Below are 14,876 nucleotides of genomic sequence, written 5' to 3' on the forward strand. Positions count from 1 at the left end.
CCAACCTCGAGAGATCCCTTCCAACCCCGCCACGCTGGGATTCTAGGCTTCTGTTACTTGCCAAACTGGATTCTACAACACTGTCCCTTAGTTGCTGGTGGAAAGGCACCATGAGGAAGCGTTTCCCAAGTCCGAAACGAACTTCTAGCTGGGGCTTGCCTGGCTTCTTGTTGGCGACATTCAGGCGGAGCGGAGCAGCACCTGCCCGCTCTGAGGGGTGAAGCCTAAAACTCGGCGTCCGGCGGCAAACAGACCCCCGGCGCCGGGGGCAGCGGAACGCGCGGCGAGGCGGCGGCGGCCCCCGGGATACCGTCCCGCCCCGTCCCGTCCCGTCCCGGGCCGCGGCGGCCGGGCGGGGCGGGCTGCGAGGCGGGGCGGGGGCGCGGGCGGCAGGCGCGGTCGGGATGGTCCGGGGCGAGCGGCGGGGCGAGCGGCGGGGCGGGCGGGCGCGATGGAGCCGGCGGAGGGCTGGGACCCGTACGGGCGGCCGGCGCGGCGCACGCAGTGGCTGGTGAGCGCCCTGGCCTACCACTACGGGCTGGACCGCGGCGTGGAGAACGAGATCGTGGTGCTGGCCACCGGCCTGGACCAGTACCTGCAGGAGATCTTCCACCACCTGGACTGCGCCGGAGCGGGCAGGATCCCCGGCGAGGATTTCCGGACGCTGTGCCAGGTGCTGGGGCTGGAGGAGGCGGCGGAGGCGGCGGCGGACCCCGAGGAGTGCGCGGGGCTGTGGGAGGGCCTGGCCCCCGAGCTCACCTTCCGCCAGTTCCACGCCCGCCTCTGCGGCTACTTCAGCACCAAGGCGGGCAGCGGCCCCCGCCGTGCCGTGCCGCGGCTGCCGCTGGGCCGGGAGAGCGAGCACATCGAGACCCAGATCCGGCTGCGCAGCCCCCGCCGCCGCCGCCGGCTGCGGGAGCCGCCCGCGCCCGCCGCGCCCGGCAGACCGGCGGCGGAGGCGGCGGCCGAAGGGCCTCCGGCGGGGCCCTGCTCGCGGGAGTGCTACGAGGAGATCGTGGCGCTGGAGCAGGCGGAGGACCGCATCGCCAAGCTGGAGGAGGAGAACGGCAGCTTGCGGGAGCTGGTGGAGGACATGCGGGCTGCCCTGCAGAGCAGCGATGCGCGCTGCTTGGCCCTGCAGGTGAGTGCGGGGCCCCGGCTCCCGTAGCGGGTGCGCAGAGCCTCCCCCCGGCTGCTGCGGCTTCGGCTAAGCCTCGAGTTGCACCGGGGGAGTCTTAGGTTGAATTTCAGGAAGAATTTAGTGGAAGTGTGGTCAGGCATTGGAACAGGCTGCCCAGGGAGGCAGTGGAGTGACCATCTCTCAGGAGGTGTTCAGATAAGGTATGGACACGGCACTTCAGGACGTGGTTGATGGTTGGACTTAAAGATCTTTTCCAACCAAGACAATTCGTGATGCTATGATTTTGGGTATCCTCACTGAAAGGGCTCTCAAACACTGGGAACGGGTTCCCCGGGGATGTGGTTGAATCCCGGTCCCTGAAGGCGTTTCAAAAGAGGCCCCTCAGCTGTGGTGCTGAGGGCCATGGTTTAGCCCCAGCCTCGGTAAAATGAGGCAATGGTTGGACTGGATGAACAGAAGTCTTTTCCAGCTGAAACTATTGGTAATCTGTGTGGGGTAGGAAAGATGCTGCCCTTCAAATAGCCAGTGTGAAAGCTCCAGGAACATCCAGCATCAATAACCTCTTGCCCCCAGACCTCTCTATGGGAAAGGATGGCATAGAGCTGGATTGCTTTCATCTCTGGTGTTAACTTTTTAGCAAAGCTTGGTTATGGAGCATTTTTAAGGAGAAAAGTTGTGTTGTCAGCAGTGTGATGTTGCACATATTTACAGGATGCACTGAAAGCCAACCCTGCTCAGTCTGTAGGAGGTCAGTTTCACAAACTCAAGCATGTAGTGCTGCTTTTTCTCTTGCACATGCAGGCAGGCAAATACATCCTATATAACATCTGTAATAGAATAGAATAGAACAGAATAGAATAGAATAGAATAGACCAGGTTGGAAGAGACCTTCAAGATCATCGAGTCCAACCTACCATCCAACACCACCTAATCAACTAAACCATGCAACCAAGCACCCTATCAAGTTTCCTCCTAAACACCTCCAATGATGGTGACTCCACCACCTCCCTGGGCAGCACACTCCAATGGGCAATCACTCTCTCTGTGTAGAACTTCTTCCTAACCTCCAGCCTAAACCTCCCCTGGCACAGCTTGAGACTGTGTCCTCTTGTTCTGGTGCTGGGTGCCTGGGAGAAGAGACCAAGCCCCACCTGGCTACAACCTCCCTTCAGGGAGTTGGAGAGAGCAATAAGGTCTCCCCTGAGCCTCCTCTTCTCCAGGCTAAGCAACCCCAGCTCCCTCAGTCTCTCCTCCCAGGGCTGTGTTCCAAGCCCCTCACTGACTTTGTTGCCCTTCTCTGGACATGTTCCAGCAAGTCAACCTCCTTCCTAAACTGAGGGGCCCAGAACTGGACACGGGACTCAAGGTGTGGCCTAGCCAGTGCAGTGTACAGGGGCAGAATGACCTCCCTGCTCCTGCTGGCCACACTCTTCCTGATGCAGGCCAGGATGCCATTGGCCCTCTTGGTCACCTGGGCACACTGCAGGCTCATGTTCAGTCTACCATCAACCAGTACCCCCAGGTCCCTCTCTGCCTGGCCACTCTCCAGCCACTCTGACCCCAGCCTGTAGCACTGCCTGGGGTTGCTGTGGCCAGTGTGCAGAACCTGGCATTTGGATGTGTTCAGTCTCATGCTGTTTGACTCTGCCCATCTGTCCAGCCTGTCCAGGTCCCTCTGCAGAGCCCCTCCACCCTCCAGCAGATCAACTCCTGCCCCCAGCTTGGTGTCATCCGCAGTATCCAGCTGTCGCTGTGTAGGGGTTGAGGTGGGGGTAAGGTGACGGTCTGTGCGACAAGAATCAAACACAAGCAGTGCACATCGAAGGCCAAAAAGCGAACTGATGGATTCCAGCACACAACTCATTTATTGTGTGTATTGTTAGTGTGGCTGCCTGCAGTTGCTTAATGAACTTCATTCACGATTCTCATGGGTCAGCGATAGCATTGCTGTAGTTACTAGTGAAGCTAGTCCAGGTGGCCTCACAGCTTACCTTACGGTTTCTCATTCCCACTCATTCTGTCCAGGGAGTTTCCAGATTCCCATGGGAGCACAGTGATGTTTTCTCACCAGAGCTCTTCTGAGGGTTCACAGATACATCACAGTCCCCCACATCCAGCCATACACTAACATAAACCATAGACTTGTAGAATCATTAATGTTGGAAAAGACCTTCCAGATCATCAACTGCCACTGTAATGCAGCTACCATGACCACTACAATATATCCTGAAGAGCCACATCTACAGGCTTCTTGAGCACCTCCAGTGATGGTGACTCCACCACCTCCCTGGGCAGCCTCTTCCAGTGCCTGACCACTCTTGCAGCAAAGAAGTTTTTGCTGGTATTCAACCTAAGCCTCCCCAGCAGAATTTCAGGCCATTTACTCTCTTCTTGTCATTAGTTACTTGGGAGAAGAAACCAACACTGGCCTCACTCCAGCCTCTTTTCACATAGTTGTAGGAGCAATAAGGTGTCCTCTCAGCCTTCTCTTCTCCAGACTGAACAACCCCAGCTCCCTCAGCTGCCCTCATATGACTCCCTCCAGACCCCTCACCAGCCTCACTGCTCTTCTCTGGACTCCCTCCAGCACCTCTACATCTTCCATACACTGTGGTGCCCAGAGCTGAATGCAGTATTCAAGCTGTGGCCTCACCAGGGCCACATACAGGGGCACCATCTCTTCCCTATTCCTGCTGGACACACTGCTTTTGCTCCAGGCCAGGATGCCTTTGGCTACCTGGGCACAAGCTGGCTCATGTTTAGCCAGCCATCCACCAGCACCCCAGATCCTTTTCCACAGGCTGCTTTCCAGGCTCTCTACCCCAAGCCTGCAGTGTATATGCACCCTGGTGGTATTTTTTCCAGAGCAGCTTTTGGGTTCTCACCTGCACATGCACATACAATGAGTCATAGAGGCCCAAGAGCTTTGCCTCAGCAACATTAGAGGTATGTTTTCTTCAGAGTGTGGTCAGGAGAGTTCAGAGCTGGAGCTAGTTCTGCAAACCAGCTGATGAATAATCTCTGACTCCTCCACACAGCCCCATTAATTCTGGGGCTGATTTCTGGCTGGTTTCTGGTTCTGCTGCATTGGCTGAGGTGAAGGGCCTGCTAGCCTTACAGCAGTTAAACTACTCTGGCATGAAATAGCCTGAAACAGGTGAAGTGCTGAGGGGCTGAGTTCACCAGCTGTTCTGGTGGGTCTGGTCAGGTTGGCTTTAGTGCTAACACAACACACAGAGCTCCACTCCACACACGACACTTCCATTGAGCACTGGCTTGCTTTGCAGTGCCCAACCACGGCAGGTGAAAGCCCCTTGGGCCATTTTCAGTTCAAAAGTGAAAGAAGTCAGAAGCAAACACAAATTCAGCAGTCCAAGACCCAGAAAGAATCAGAAGGACAAAGATAAGACATCAGAACACCACCAGCTGCTCTCTTTACTGAACATGACTTGGAAACTATTTCCAGCTGGAAACAGTTGGGTTGTTTTTCTTTCAGAACAGCACTTGCCTTTTGAGGACAGGTCATATTAGGGACCATAAAACTGCACAGAAACTTGTGTAATAAACTGATTACCCACTTCAATTAGTAATTCTTAAAGTAAACTTACAGGTACATATTTAACAACTCTTTCACCTAAATAAATAAACAGAATAAATAGGGATTGGAAGAGACCTCAAGTCCAACCCTCCCTGGCAAAGCAGGATCACCTTGGGCAGGCCACCCAGGAGCACATCCTGATGGGTCTTGAAGGTCACCATAGAACTCCACAATCTCTCTGGGCAGCCTGCCCCAGTGCTCCAGCACCCTCACAGCAAACAAGTTTCTCTTCATGCTGGGATGGGACTTCCTGTGTTCCAGCTTGTACCCATTGTTCCTTGTTCTGTCACTGCTGAAAAGAACCTGGCACCTTCATCCTGACACCCACCCCTCAGATACTTACAGGCATTAGTATGGTTCCCTCTCAGTCTTCTCCAGACTAAACAGCCCCAGGTCTCTTGGTCTCTCTTCATAGGACAGATGTTCAATTCCCTTCATCACCCTTGTAGCTCTCTGTTGGACTCCCCAGCAGATCCCTGTCTCTCTTGAACTGGGGAGCCCAGAACTGGACACAGTACTCCAGGTGTGTTCTCACCAGGACAGGGTAGGGGGTCAGGAGAACCTCCCTAGGCCTGCTGGCCACACTTTTCTTGATGCACCCCAGGATCCCCTTGGCCTTCTTGGCCAAAAGGGCACATTGCTGTCCCGCGGAGAGCTTGCTGTCCAACAGAACCCCAAGGTCTTTCTCCTCAGGGCTGCTTTCCAGTAGGATGAGCTCTAGTCTGTAGTGGTGCCTGTTGTTATTCCTCCCCAAACTCTTCACTTGTCCTTATTGAACTTCATGATGTTCTCCTTTGCCCAGGTCTCACTGGATGGCAGCACAGCCTGACGGGCTGTCAGCCACCCCTGCCAGTTTGGTATCCTCAGTGAACTTGCTGAGGGTGCACTCTCTCCCCTCATCCAGGTTGTATTAGTTGCTGATCAACTGTATGTCGTTAAATCCAGACCAACCAAACCACAGCCCAGCCATTTTCAGTCTCCAGTAAAATGCCAGCTGCATTAAACCACTTTGATTTCTCCCTGCCCTCTGTTGCTGTAGGTAGGACTGCGGAAGAGCCACGCTAGCCATAAGGAAGAGGGGACCTGTTTCCTAGGGAGTAAGAAACTGCTCACCCAGAACCACTCCCAGCCCAAGTGCCTTCAGAGTGTCCTGAAGGAAGTGGAACTCATCCGGAGCTCCAGGGATGGGCAAATTGAAGAAGCAATTAGGTTCAACCAGGAGCTGGAAAGAGAGCTGAAGAGCTCTCAGGAAGCCCTGGTCAGTCTGGAAGACTGCAACCGAAACCTGAAGAGGGAGCAAGCAGAGATGAGGAAGAAGGTTGAAGAGGCAAGACATGCTGTCCTTAACAGCCTGGGCAAGGTGAAGGAGCTGGAAGTGAAAGCCAACGAGGTGCCACATCTGCAGATACACATTCAGCAGCTGGAGTCAGAACTGCAGCACTATAGGTAAGTCTGAGCCTCTCCAAAACTGCCTCTAAAGTCACTGTGTTGGAACACAGCTTGAAAACCCCTGGCTGTGGTTTATTAAATGTCTCCAAATACATAGAGTCATAGAATTGTTAGGGTTGGAAGAGGCCTCAGGGATCATCCAGTTCCAACCCCCCTGCCATTGGCAGGGACACCTCACACTACAGCAGGTTGCTCACAGCCACATCCAGCCTGGCTGCAAAAACCTCCAGGCAGGAGGCTTCCAGCACCTCCCTGGGCAACCTGTGCCAGTCTCTCACCACCCTCATGGGGAACAACTTCTTCCTAACATCCAATCTCAATCTACCCTCTTCTACTTTTGTTCAATTCCCCCCAGTCCCATCACTCCCTGACACCCTCAAAAGTCCCTCTCCAGCTTTCTTGTACCCCCCTTCAGATACTGGAAGGCCACAAGAAGGTCTTGATTTGCTTGGTAGAGATCCATAACATAATGGGGCTTTGCAGTGGAAGGGAGGCCAGAATAAAGATGCTGATCTAGAAAGAGCTGAGGTTAATCCTCAGATACACAGCAACAGGACTCAACATGGTACTGCTTGAAGGAAGCCCCAGAAGGAATTGCTGACAGTCCTTCAGAATCCATTGCCAGCACACTGTTTCATCTTAGCTAGCTGATACCAGTTCAGGCATTTCCTGCTGGTTCTGTCACACCTACAAAGCCAATTCTAGTCAGGTGGCTGAGGCTCCACTTCTTGTGCATGCTCTTCAGCTCGTCATAGAATCATACAATTGCTTGGGTTGGAGGAGAGCTTTAAGATCATCAAGTCTAGCCATTAACCCAGCACTGCCAGATCACCACTAAGCCATGTCCCTCAGCACTGCATCTACATGGTTTTGAAACCCCTCCACCATTGCCCTGGGCAGCCTGTTCCAGGGCTGGATAACCTGTTTGGGGAAGAAATCATTCCTGATATCCAACATAAACCTCCCCTGGTGCATCTTGAGGCCATTTTCTCTTGTCCTATCACTTGTGACTTCTATGAAGAAGCCAGCCTCCACTCACTCCACCTTCCCTTCAGGGAGCTGTAGAGAGCAATGAGGTGTTCCCTCAGCCTGCTCTTCTCTAGGCTAAGCAACCCCAGGTCCCTCAGCTGCTCCTCCCCAGTCCTGTTCTCCAGACCCTTCCCCAGCTTTGTCATCCTTCTCTGGATCTGCTCCAGCCCCTCCATGTCCTTGTAGTGAGGCATCCCAAACTGAACCCAGTGCTCAAGGTGTGGTCTCACCAGTGCTGAGGGCAAGGGGACAATCAGTGCCCCAGTCCTACTCATCACACCAGTGCTGATCCAGGCCAGGAGGCTGTTGGCCTTCTTGGCCACCTGAGCACACTGCTGGCTGATCTTCAGCCATCCAGCAGAGCCCAGTTCAGTGTTTCCAGAGCCAGGAGACAGTTCTTTAGCAGCACTGTAAATATGTGCTGCAGGTTGTTGTGTTTGCCTGTCCTCTCCCCACAGGCAGAGCTCTTGTGGAGTCCCTGGCCATGTTTGCTGTGCTGTTCTCCTTCCCTTCTTTTCTGCACTTTGTCAGCACCTCATCTGCCTGCTTAGCAGAGTGGTTGCACTCCAGACTGATATTTGCCTCTCCAGTGTGTGTCCTCTTTATGATACTTGGCTCTTCCCTGGACCTGTTCTTTCTTTCTTTGACTTGTGGGGCCTAAAATTGAAGCCAGAACTCAAGGTGTGGCCTCACCAGGGCTGAGTACAAGGACAGCCACTGCCCTGGTCCTGCTGGCCACACTATTGCTGATACAAACCAGGATGCTGTTGGCCTTCTTGGCATAAGAAAGCCATCCAAGGCCAACTCGTGGCCAGCAGGTTTAAACTCTGCTGTGCTTTGTTTCTTGCTCTGAGGCAGAGTCAGTAAGACTCCAACAGAGTGAACTTAAAACAGTTTCCTAAAGCCACACAAAACCAGAGTGGGAGTCTCAAAACAAAACCAATATCTAGTAGGAGCCTCAAACAAAAAGAATTACAACATCATCCGACATTTCTGCCCAAGCTTCAGATCAGCCTCAGGAATAAAGTCTTGGTTGTATTTTTTCACTGCCCCAAAGCAAAGCTAATATTTATGTGTTTTCCCTAACCCTACTAAACTCACTCTTTTAATACATTGTCTATTCTGAGCTCCTTGTCTCTGCCTAAACTTACACTTCCTCTGTTTGCTTATGAGAAGGAGGCAGAGTGAGTTATTTGCAGCATCCTAGCTATTGTGCTGCTCATGAAGTGAGGAAACGCTAAAAATAATCCTTTTCTCCAGTGTCTTTCTGCAGGCATTGTGTATGTTAATCCCTCTGTGGTGGCAGAAGATAAAAGCATCTATTTAAACATCTATAGGGTGCTGTAAACACTGTGATGAGGGCACATCATGTCCAAGATGACTCTCATTTACAGGGCTATCTGGATGAATACTACAGCTCTTGGTGCTAAGAGACTTCACACTATTAGTGTGATGGAGTCTATAAAGCTCTCCCTGACATGAAGCTGGCATGAAGTTGGTGAGGGGTTTGGAACACAGCCCTGTGAGGAGAGACTGAGGGAGCTGGGGTTGCTTAGCCTGGAGAGGAGGAGACTCAGGGGTGACATTCTTGCTCTCTACAACTACCTGAAGGGAGGTTGTAGACAGGCAGAGGTTGGTCTCTTCTCCCAGGCAGCCAGCACCAGAACAAGAGGACACAGTCTCAAGCTGTGCCAGGGGAGGTTTAGGTTGGATGTTAGGAAGAAGTTTTATACAGAGAGAGTGATTGCCCATTGGGATGTGCTGCCCAGGGAGGTGGTGGAGTCACCATCACTGGAGGTGTTCAGGAGGAGACTTGATAGGGTGCTTGGTGCCATGGGTTAGTTGTTTGGGTGGGTTGGATTGGTTGATGGGTTGGATGTGATGATCTTGAAGGTCTCTTCCAACCTGGTTTATTCTATGTATTCTATAAGCACCAATTCTTGTCCTGCAGAGCTGCTTTGCCAAAGCAGGGTGGAGGATAAAAAGTCTCATTTTAACAGGTAGTTAAAGACAATTAGAAATGTCAGCAGGGCCTTACAGAGCAGGCACATTTATGGGTCACTGTCATAGAATCATAGAATCAATAAGGTTGGAAAAGACCTTCCACATCATCAAGTCCAACCTGTCACTCAACACCACCTGATTAACTAAACCTTGGCACCAAGTGCCTTATCCAGGCTCTTCCAAAACACCTCCAGGGATGGTGACTCCACCACCTCCCTGAGCAGCACATCACAAGGGCCAGTATCTCTTGCTGGGAAGAACTTCTTCCTCACCTCCAGCCTAAACCTCCCCTGGCACAGCTTGAGACTGTGTCCTCTTGTTCTGGTGCTGGCTGCCTGGGAGAAGAGACCAACCCCCACCTGGCTACAACCTCCCTTCAGGGAGTTGGAGAGAGCAAGAAGGTCTCCCCTGAGCCTCCTCTTCTCCAGGCTAAGCAACCCCAGCTCCCTCAGCCTCTCCTCACAGGGCTGTGCTCCAAACCCCTCCCCAGCTTTGTTGCCCTTCTCTGGACACCTTCCAGCAGCTCAACATCCTTCCTAACCTGAGGGGCCCAGAACTGGACACAGGACTCGAGGTGCACCCCAGGACCCCATTGGCCTTCTTGGCCACTAGGGCACATTGCTGTCCCGTGGAGAACCTGTTGTCCACCAGTCCTATGATTTATATGTCCACTAAAAATGTCACATCTCCTGCTTTGTGTCCATCCAGCCATTTTCCCTGTCAGAAAAGGACATTAGATTGGTTTGACATGCATTGTTCTTGCCAAATATAAGCTGGCTGCTCTGTGCTACATTGTAGGTGGCTTGGAAAGAGATTGCTTCATAAAGTCCTCAGATTCTTTTCCTCTTTAAATAGAATTGTAAGGAATCACCAAATCCAACACCCTTTTTTTGATCCCACTGTAAGAAATTAAAAGGAAGGTCACTTAGAATGGAAATGGGCTTCATAATGGAGATGTTCACAGAGGGTTTCTGCTGCTGTGTTAGCCAGCAGCACAGTAATTACAGAGGTCAGAGGAAGGGCTCATAAAATACCAAAACTGCTTCCCATACCCATGGTCTGTCTCCCAAATTACTTCATGATCCATCAGCTTTTATGTGTGTTACTGAGGGGGAATCCTTTATACATGGAGTGCAGGGAGTTGGAGAGAGCCAGAAGGTCTCCCCTCAGCTTCTTTTTCTCCAGGCTGAACCACCCCAGTTCCCTCAGCGGCTCCTCAGGAGCCAGGAAGGGACAATGGGAGGTAGAGCTATATGTGGTAAAGAGAAGTATCCTGAGCAATGTAAATCCTTGAAGTTGCCACTGAAGGAGATGTCAAGCATCTCTTTCTCTGGAAGGACAGGTTTGATTTCAAATGCAACAGGAGTCCTTCAGTTCCTTTTAACATTAATAATACTTGTTTCCCACAATAATGGTAAACCCTTCACTTCAGATCCATGTGAATTAATGCCAGTGCACTGATCCACAGGGAAGCTTGTACTTGTGTGCTGATTCTGACGTTGGATCTGCAGCCAGAGATTTCAGTGCTGGGCTCTTCCTTACACAGCCTTTGCTCCTGGGGACTTGCCCTGGTTTCTCACTAAATCCTCCTTTTCATCAGGCTTGCTTTATTTGCTCTGTGAGGGGTAAATCTGTGAGCACAATAGCCATGCCACACACAGGGATCCTTCCCCTTCACCGCGGGGGTGGGCATGGGGAGGGGGGGGACGTGCTTTAATTGTGTCCCAGGCTTCCTCCCACAGCTCCAGGGAGGCACCGTTTGTTCAGCTTGCTGCAGCCAGCCCTTACAGCCCCCATCACAGCCACCTTCCTGGGGACAGAGAGGTCACACTGTGCTGCAAACCCTGCCATAGAAACAGATAGTCTGAGCTTTGTCATCTCACACAGTGTCTGACACATGCAGCTGCCTTTTAAAGGCAGCCTCCTCCTGCCCTTCTGTGAGGCAGCCTCCTCCTGCCCTTCTGTGTGCCATCCGAATCGTGCTAGCCCCCAGAAGGGCAGCAGTCACTGTTTCTGCAGCCACTCTCCCTTGGATTAGTGCCTGAAAATTGAGTCAGCAGCATGATGGACCCCTCCAGTGGCAGCCATGCAGCTCCCTCCTTCAGCTGGCTGCTCTGACAGGCTCCATCACACCTCCCTGGCTCTGCAGCCTTTCCTCAAGAACAAGGACAACTGTTAGGGGCCAGGCTTTTAAGGTGGTGCAACCCATCTTTTCTGAATGCCAGCAAAGGTCAAACATTAATGCCATAGATATGAATAAAGGAGGAAAATCATCCCCCACCCCTTTCTGATCATTTAATGAGATTGGACTCCCTGTCAGGGAAAGCACAGAATTGTTTCATTCAGAAAAGAACTCCAAGATCACTGAGTCCAACCTTCAACCCAGCACCACCATGGCCATCAAACTGTGAACCAAAGTGTCATGGCCACACAGTTTTTGAACATCTCTAAGCATGGTGACTCCACCACCTCCCTGAGCAGCCTGACCACTCTTGCAGTAAAGACATTTTTCCTAATCTCCAGCCTAAACCTCCTCTGGCACAATTTCAGGCCACTTCCTCTCATTCTATCACCTGATCCCAGAGAGGAGAGACTGAGTGCAATTTGGCTCCAACCTCCTTTCAGGGAGCTGTAGATAGCAAGGAGGTCTCCCCTCAGCCTCCTCTTCTCCAGATTAAACAATGCCTCTTCCCTCAGTCACTCCTCACCAGCTCTGCTCTCCAGACCCTTCAGCAGCTTTGCTGCCCTTTTCTGGACCCTCTCCATCACCTCACTGTCTTTTTGGACTGAGGGCTCCAAGCTGAACCCAGTATGCGAGGTGAGGCCTCACCATTTCTGATTACAGGGCCATGATCCCTGTCCTGGTCCTGCTGGCCACACCGTTGCTGATCCAGGCCAGGATGCTGGTGGCCTTCTTGGCCACCTGAGCATGCTGCTGGCTCACCTTCAGCTGGCTGTCAGCCAGCACCCCTAGGTCCTTTCCAGCCACTCTGCCCCAAGCCTGGAGCATTCCTGGGGTTGTTGTGACCCCAGCATGCCTCCCACAACTAAACCTCTTTCTTGCTGTCAGTGCAAGAACCAGTCCTAGCTCAAAATTGCCTTCAGTTTGAGCCCTCTGGATTACTTGGGTGAGCTCCTGTGCAGCACTTTTCTCTCACAGGTGTCAGCAGTATGTCACTTGCTGTTCTAAAGGCTTCCCAGGTGCCTCCTGCCTCATGAGTCTAGGTTGCTGGTGGTAGGACATTGCTGCCATGGATTGCTGTCATGCTCAGTATAGAGACCTTACAGTTGCATTGACCTTCATATTGCCCACCTGACAGACCCTGACCCTTCAGATCCCACTGCAGGCAGATACAAACACAGCAAGCTTGGGGTTATTCTGGAAATGGAGTTGCCAGCATGACAAGACTGGGATCTGTGCATCTGTCTTGACCTAAAAGCCACCTAACACCAGTCTAGGAGAGCTACATAAAGAAAATGATTATTTATTACCAAGAAAACCACATCTGTAAGCCCAGAGCCAGTAGCCTCCTGTCACAAAGTGCTACAGCTCATTATGAAGCTTACTGGGGAGGCAGGACTGTCATGTGCTGCCTGCACAATGACACACTTGGTTGCTTAGGCAAACCTGACCAGTTTGTAACCACTCCTATGCAAAGGAGGATCCTTGCCAGGACACTCCCCATTGGAATGTGCTGCCCAGGGAGGTGGTGGAGTCACCATCCCTGGAGGGGTTCAATAGGGGATTGGATGTGGCACTTGGTGCCATGGTTTAGTCATGGGGTTTGTGGTGAGAGGTTGGACTCGATGATCTTTGAGGTCTCTTCCAACCTTGGTGATTCTGTGATTTTTCACACCTAAGAGTTCTCACTGTGCTGAGCTCCATTTGTACACTGCTGTGGTCAGAATCCCTTGACTTCATGAGCAGCATTCCTTTGCTTACAGGAGTAAGAAGCACATAATGAGGTGATAAATCTTACACTGAATGGAAGTTGGCTGGATCTCCCTCCTAGGTGCTTTGGGGAGCCAGGAGTATTTTTGAAATGTTCTTTTCATCAGGTCAGGTTTGTAAACCAGAGCAGCAATAATACATAACCTCAGAGTGTAACCTGTGACTTAAAAATGGAGCTTCTAAGCTTTCCTTCTTGGAGGTCCTGAGAGAGGACCACAGTGCTGACAAGTGCTTCAAGCCAGGCACTTCAGCACACATGAGGTCTGAAGTGCTCAACAACCCCACTGAGCCACTCCAGAGATAAAAATCAAGCCAAGTCATAGTATCATAGTATCATTCAGGGTTGGAAGGGACCACAAGGATCAGCTAGTTCCAACCCCCCTGCCATGGGCAGGGACACCCCACACTAGATCAGCCTGGCCAGAGCCTCATCCAGCCTGGGCTTAAACACCTCCAGGGACAGGGCCCCAACCACCTCCCTGGACAACCCATTCCAGGGCTTCACCACTCTCATGGGGAAGAACCTCCTCCTCACATCTAGCCTGAATCTCCCCACCTCCAGCTTCATTCCATTCCCCCTAGTCCTATCACTCCCTGAGATCCTGAGAAGTCCCTCCCCAGCCTTCCTGTAGCCCCCTTCAGATACCGGAGGGCCACAATGAGGTCACCTGGGAGCCGTCTCTTCTGCAGTCAACCAACCATATCTCAGGTGGGTTTAGCACAGGTCAGTTCTGCTCTCCATTCACCTGAATGAGGAGAGGGGAGGTCTAAAGGGCATCTTATCAATGCTTATCAATAGAAGAAGTGTGCCAAGTGAACTTCATGAGGTTCAGCAAGGCCAAAGGTCCTGCACTTGGGTTGGGACAATCCTCATTACCAATCCAGGCTGGGGGATGATATGACAGAGAGCAACCCTGAAGAAAAGGACTTGGGGTTGCTGGTGGGTGAGAAGCTGAACCAACAATATGCACTTGCAGCCTTGAAGGCCAATGGCAGCCTGGGCTGTATCAAAAGCAGCGTGGCCAGCAGATCCAGAGGGCTGATTCTGCCACTCTGCTCTGGTGAGACCTCACCTAGAGCACTGTGCCCAGCTATGGGGCCCTCAACACAGGAAGGACATGGACCTGCTGGAGTGGCTCCAGAGGAGGGCCTCAAAGATGATCAGAGGGCTGGAGAACCTGCCCTGTGGGGTCAGGCTGGGAAGGTTGAGGCTGTTCAGCCTGAAGAAGAGAAGACTCTGGGGAGACCTTGGAGGAGCCTTCCAGTACCTAAAGGGGGCCTACGAGAAAGCTGGGGAGGGACTGGTTAGAAGGGCTTGTAGCACTAGGAGAAGGGCAGTGGTTTTAAACCAGAGCAGGGGAGATTTAGATTGGACATGAGGAGGAAGTTCTTTACTATGAGGGGGGTGGAACACTGGAACAGGTTGCTCAGGGAGGTGGTGGAGGCCTCATCCCTGGAGACAGTCAAGGTTAGGCTTGATGGGGCTTTGAGCAACTCGATCTAGTTGGGGATGTCCCTGCTCATTGCAAGGTGACCTCTAGAGGTCCCTTCCAAACCAGTGCATTCCATGATTCTGGTATCTGAAGAGTAGGGACCAAGAGGATGGGGCTGGATTTTTTTCAGGGGGTGCCCAGTCAGAAGACAAGGGGCAGCAAGCACAAACTGGAACACAGGAGGTTCCACCTAAATATAAAGAGAACCTT

General features: G+C 52.3%; 1 protein-coding gene across 3 annotated transcripts in view; it reads left to right on the forward strand.

Moving 5' to 3' along the window:
* The first annotated feature begins 444 nt into the window (after nt 1-444).
* The window catches only part of EFCC1 (EF-hand and coiled-coil domain containing 1), a 72,371-nt gene continuing 57,939 nt past the window's right edge, over nt 445-14,876 (forward strand). For all 3 annotated transcript variants that reach the window (XM_068162635.1, XM_068162637.1, XM_068162636.1), the window contains exons 1-2: nt 445-1,141; nt 5,779-6,185. In XM_068162635.1, the coding sequence (XP_068018736.1) occupies nt 452-1,141; nt 5,779-6,185 (1,097 nt within the window). In that variant the 5' untranslated portion in view covers nt 445-451. The remainder of the gene's footprint in view (nt 1,142-5,778; nt 6,186-14,876) is intronic.

This window comes from Melanerpes formicivorus, unplaced genomic scaffold (genome assembly GCF_026170545.1).
Source record: "Melanerpes formicivorus ecotype bairdi unplaced genomic scaffold, bMelFor1.0.p_v2 SCAF_66, whole genome shotgun sequence".
Taxonomy (NCBI): domain Eukaryota; kingdom Metazoa; phylum Chordata; class Aves; order Piciformes; family Picidae; genus Melanerpes; species Melanerpes formicivorus.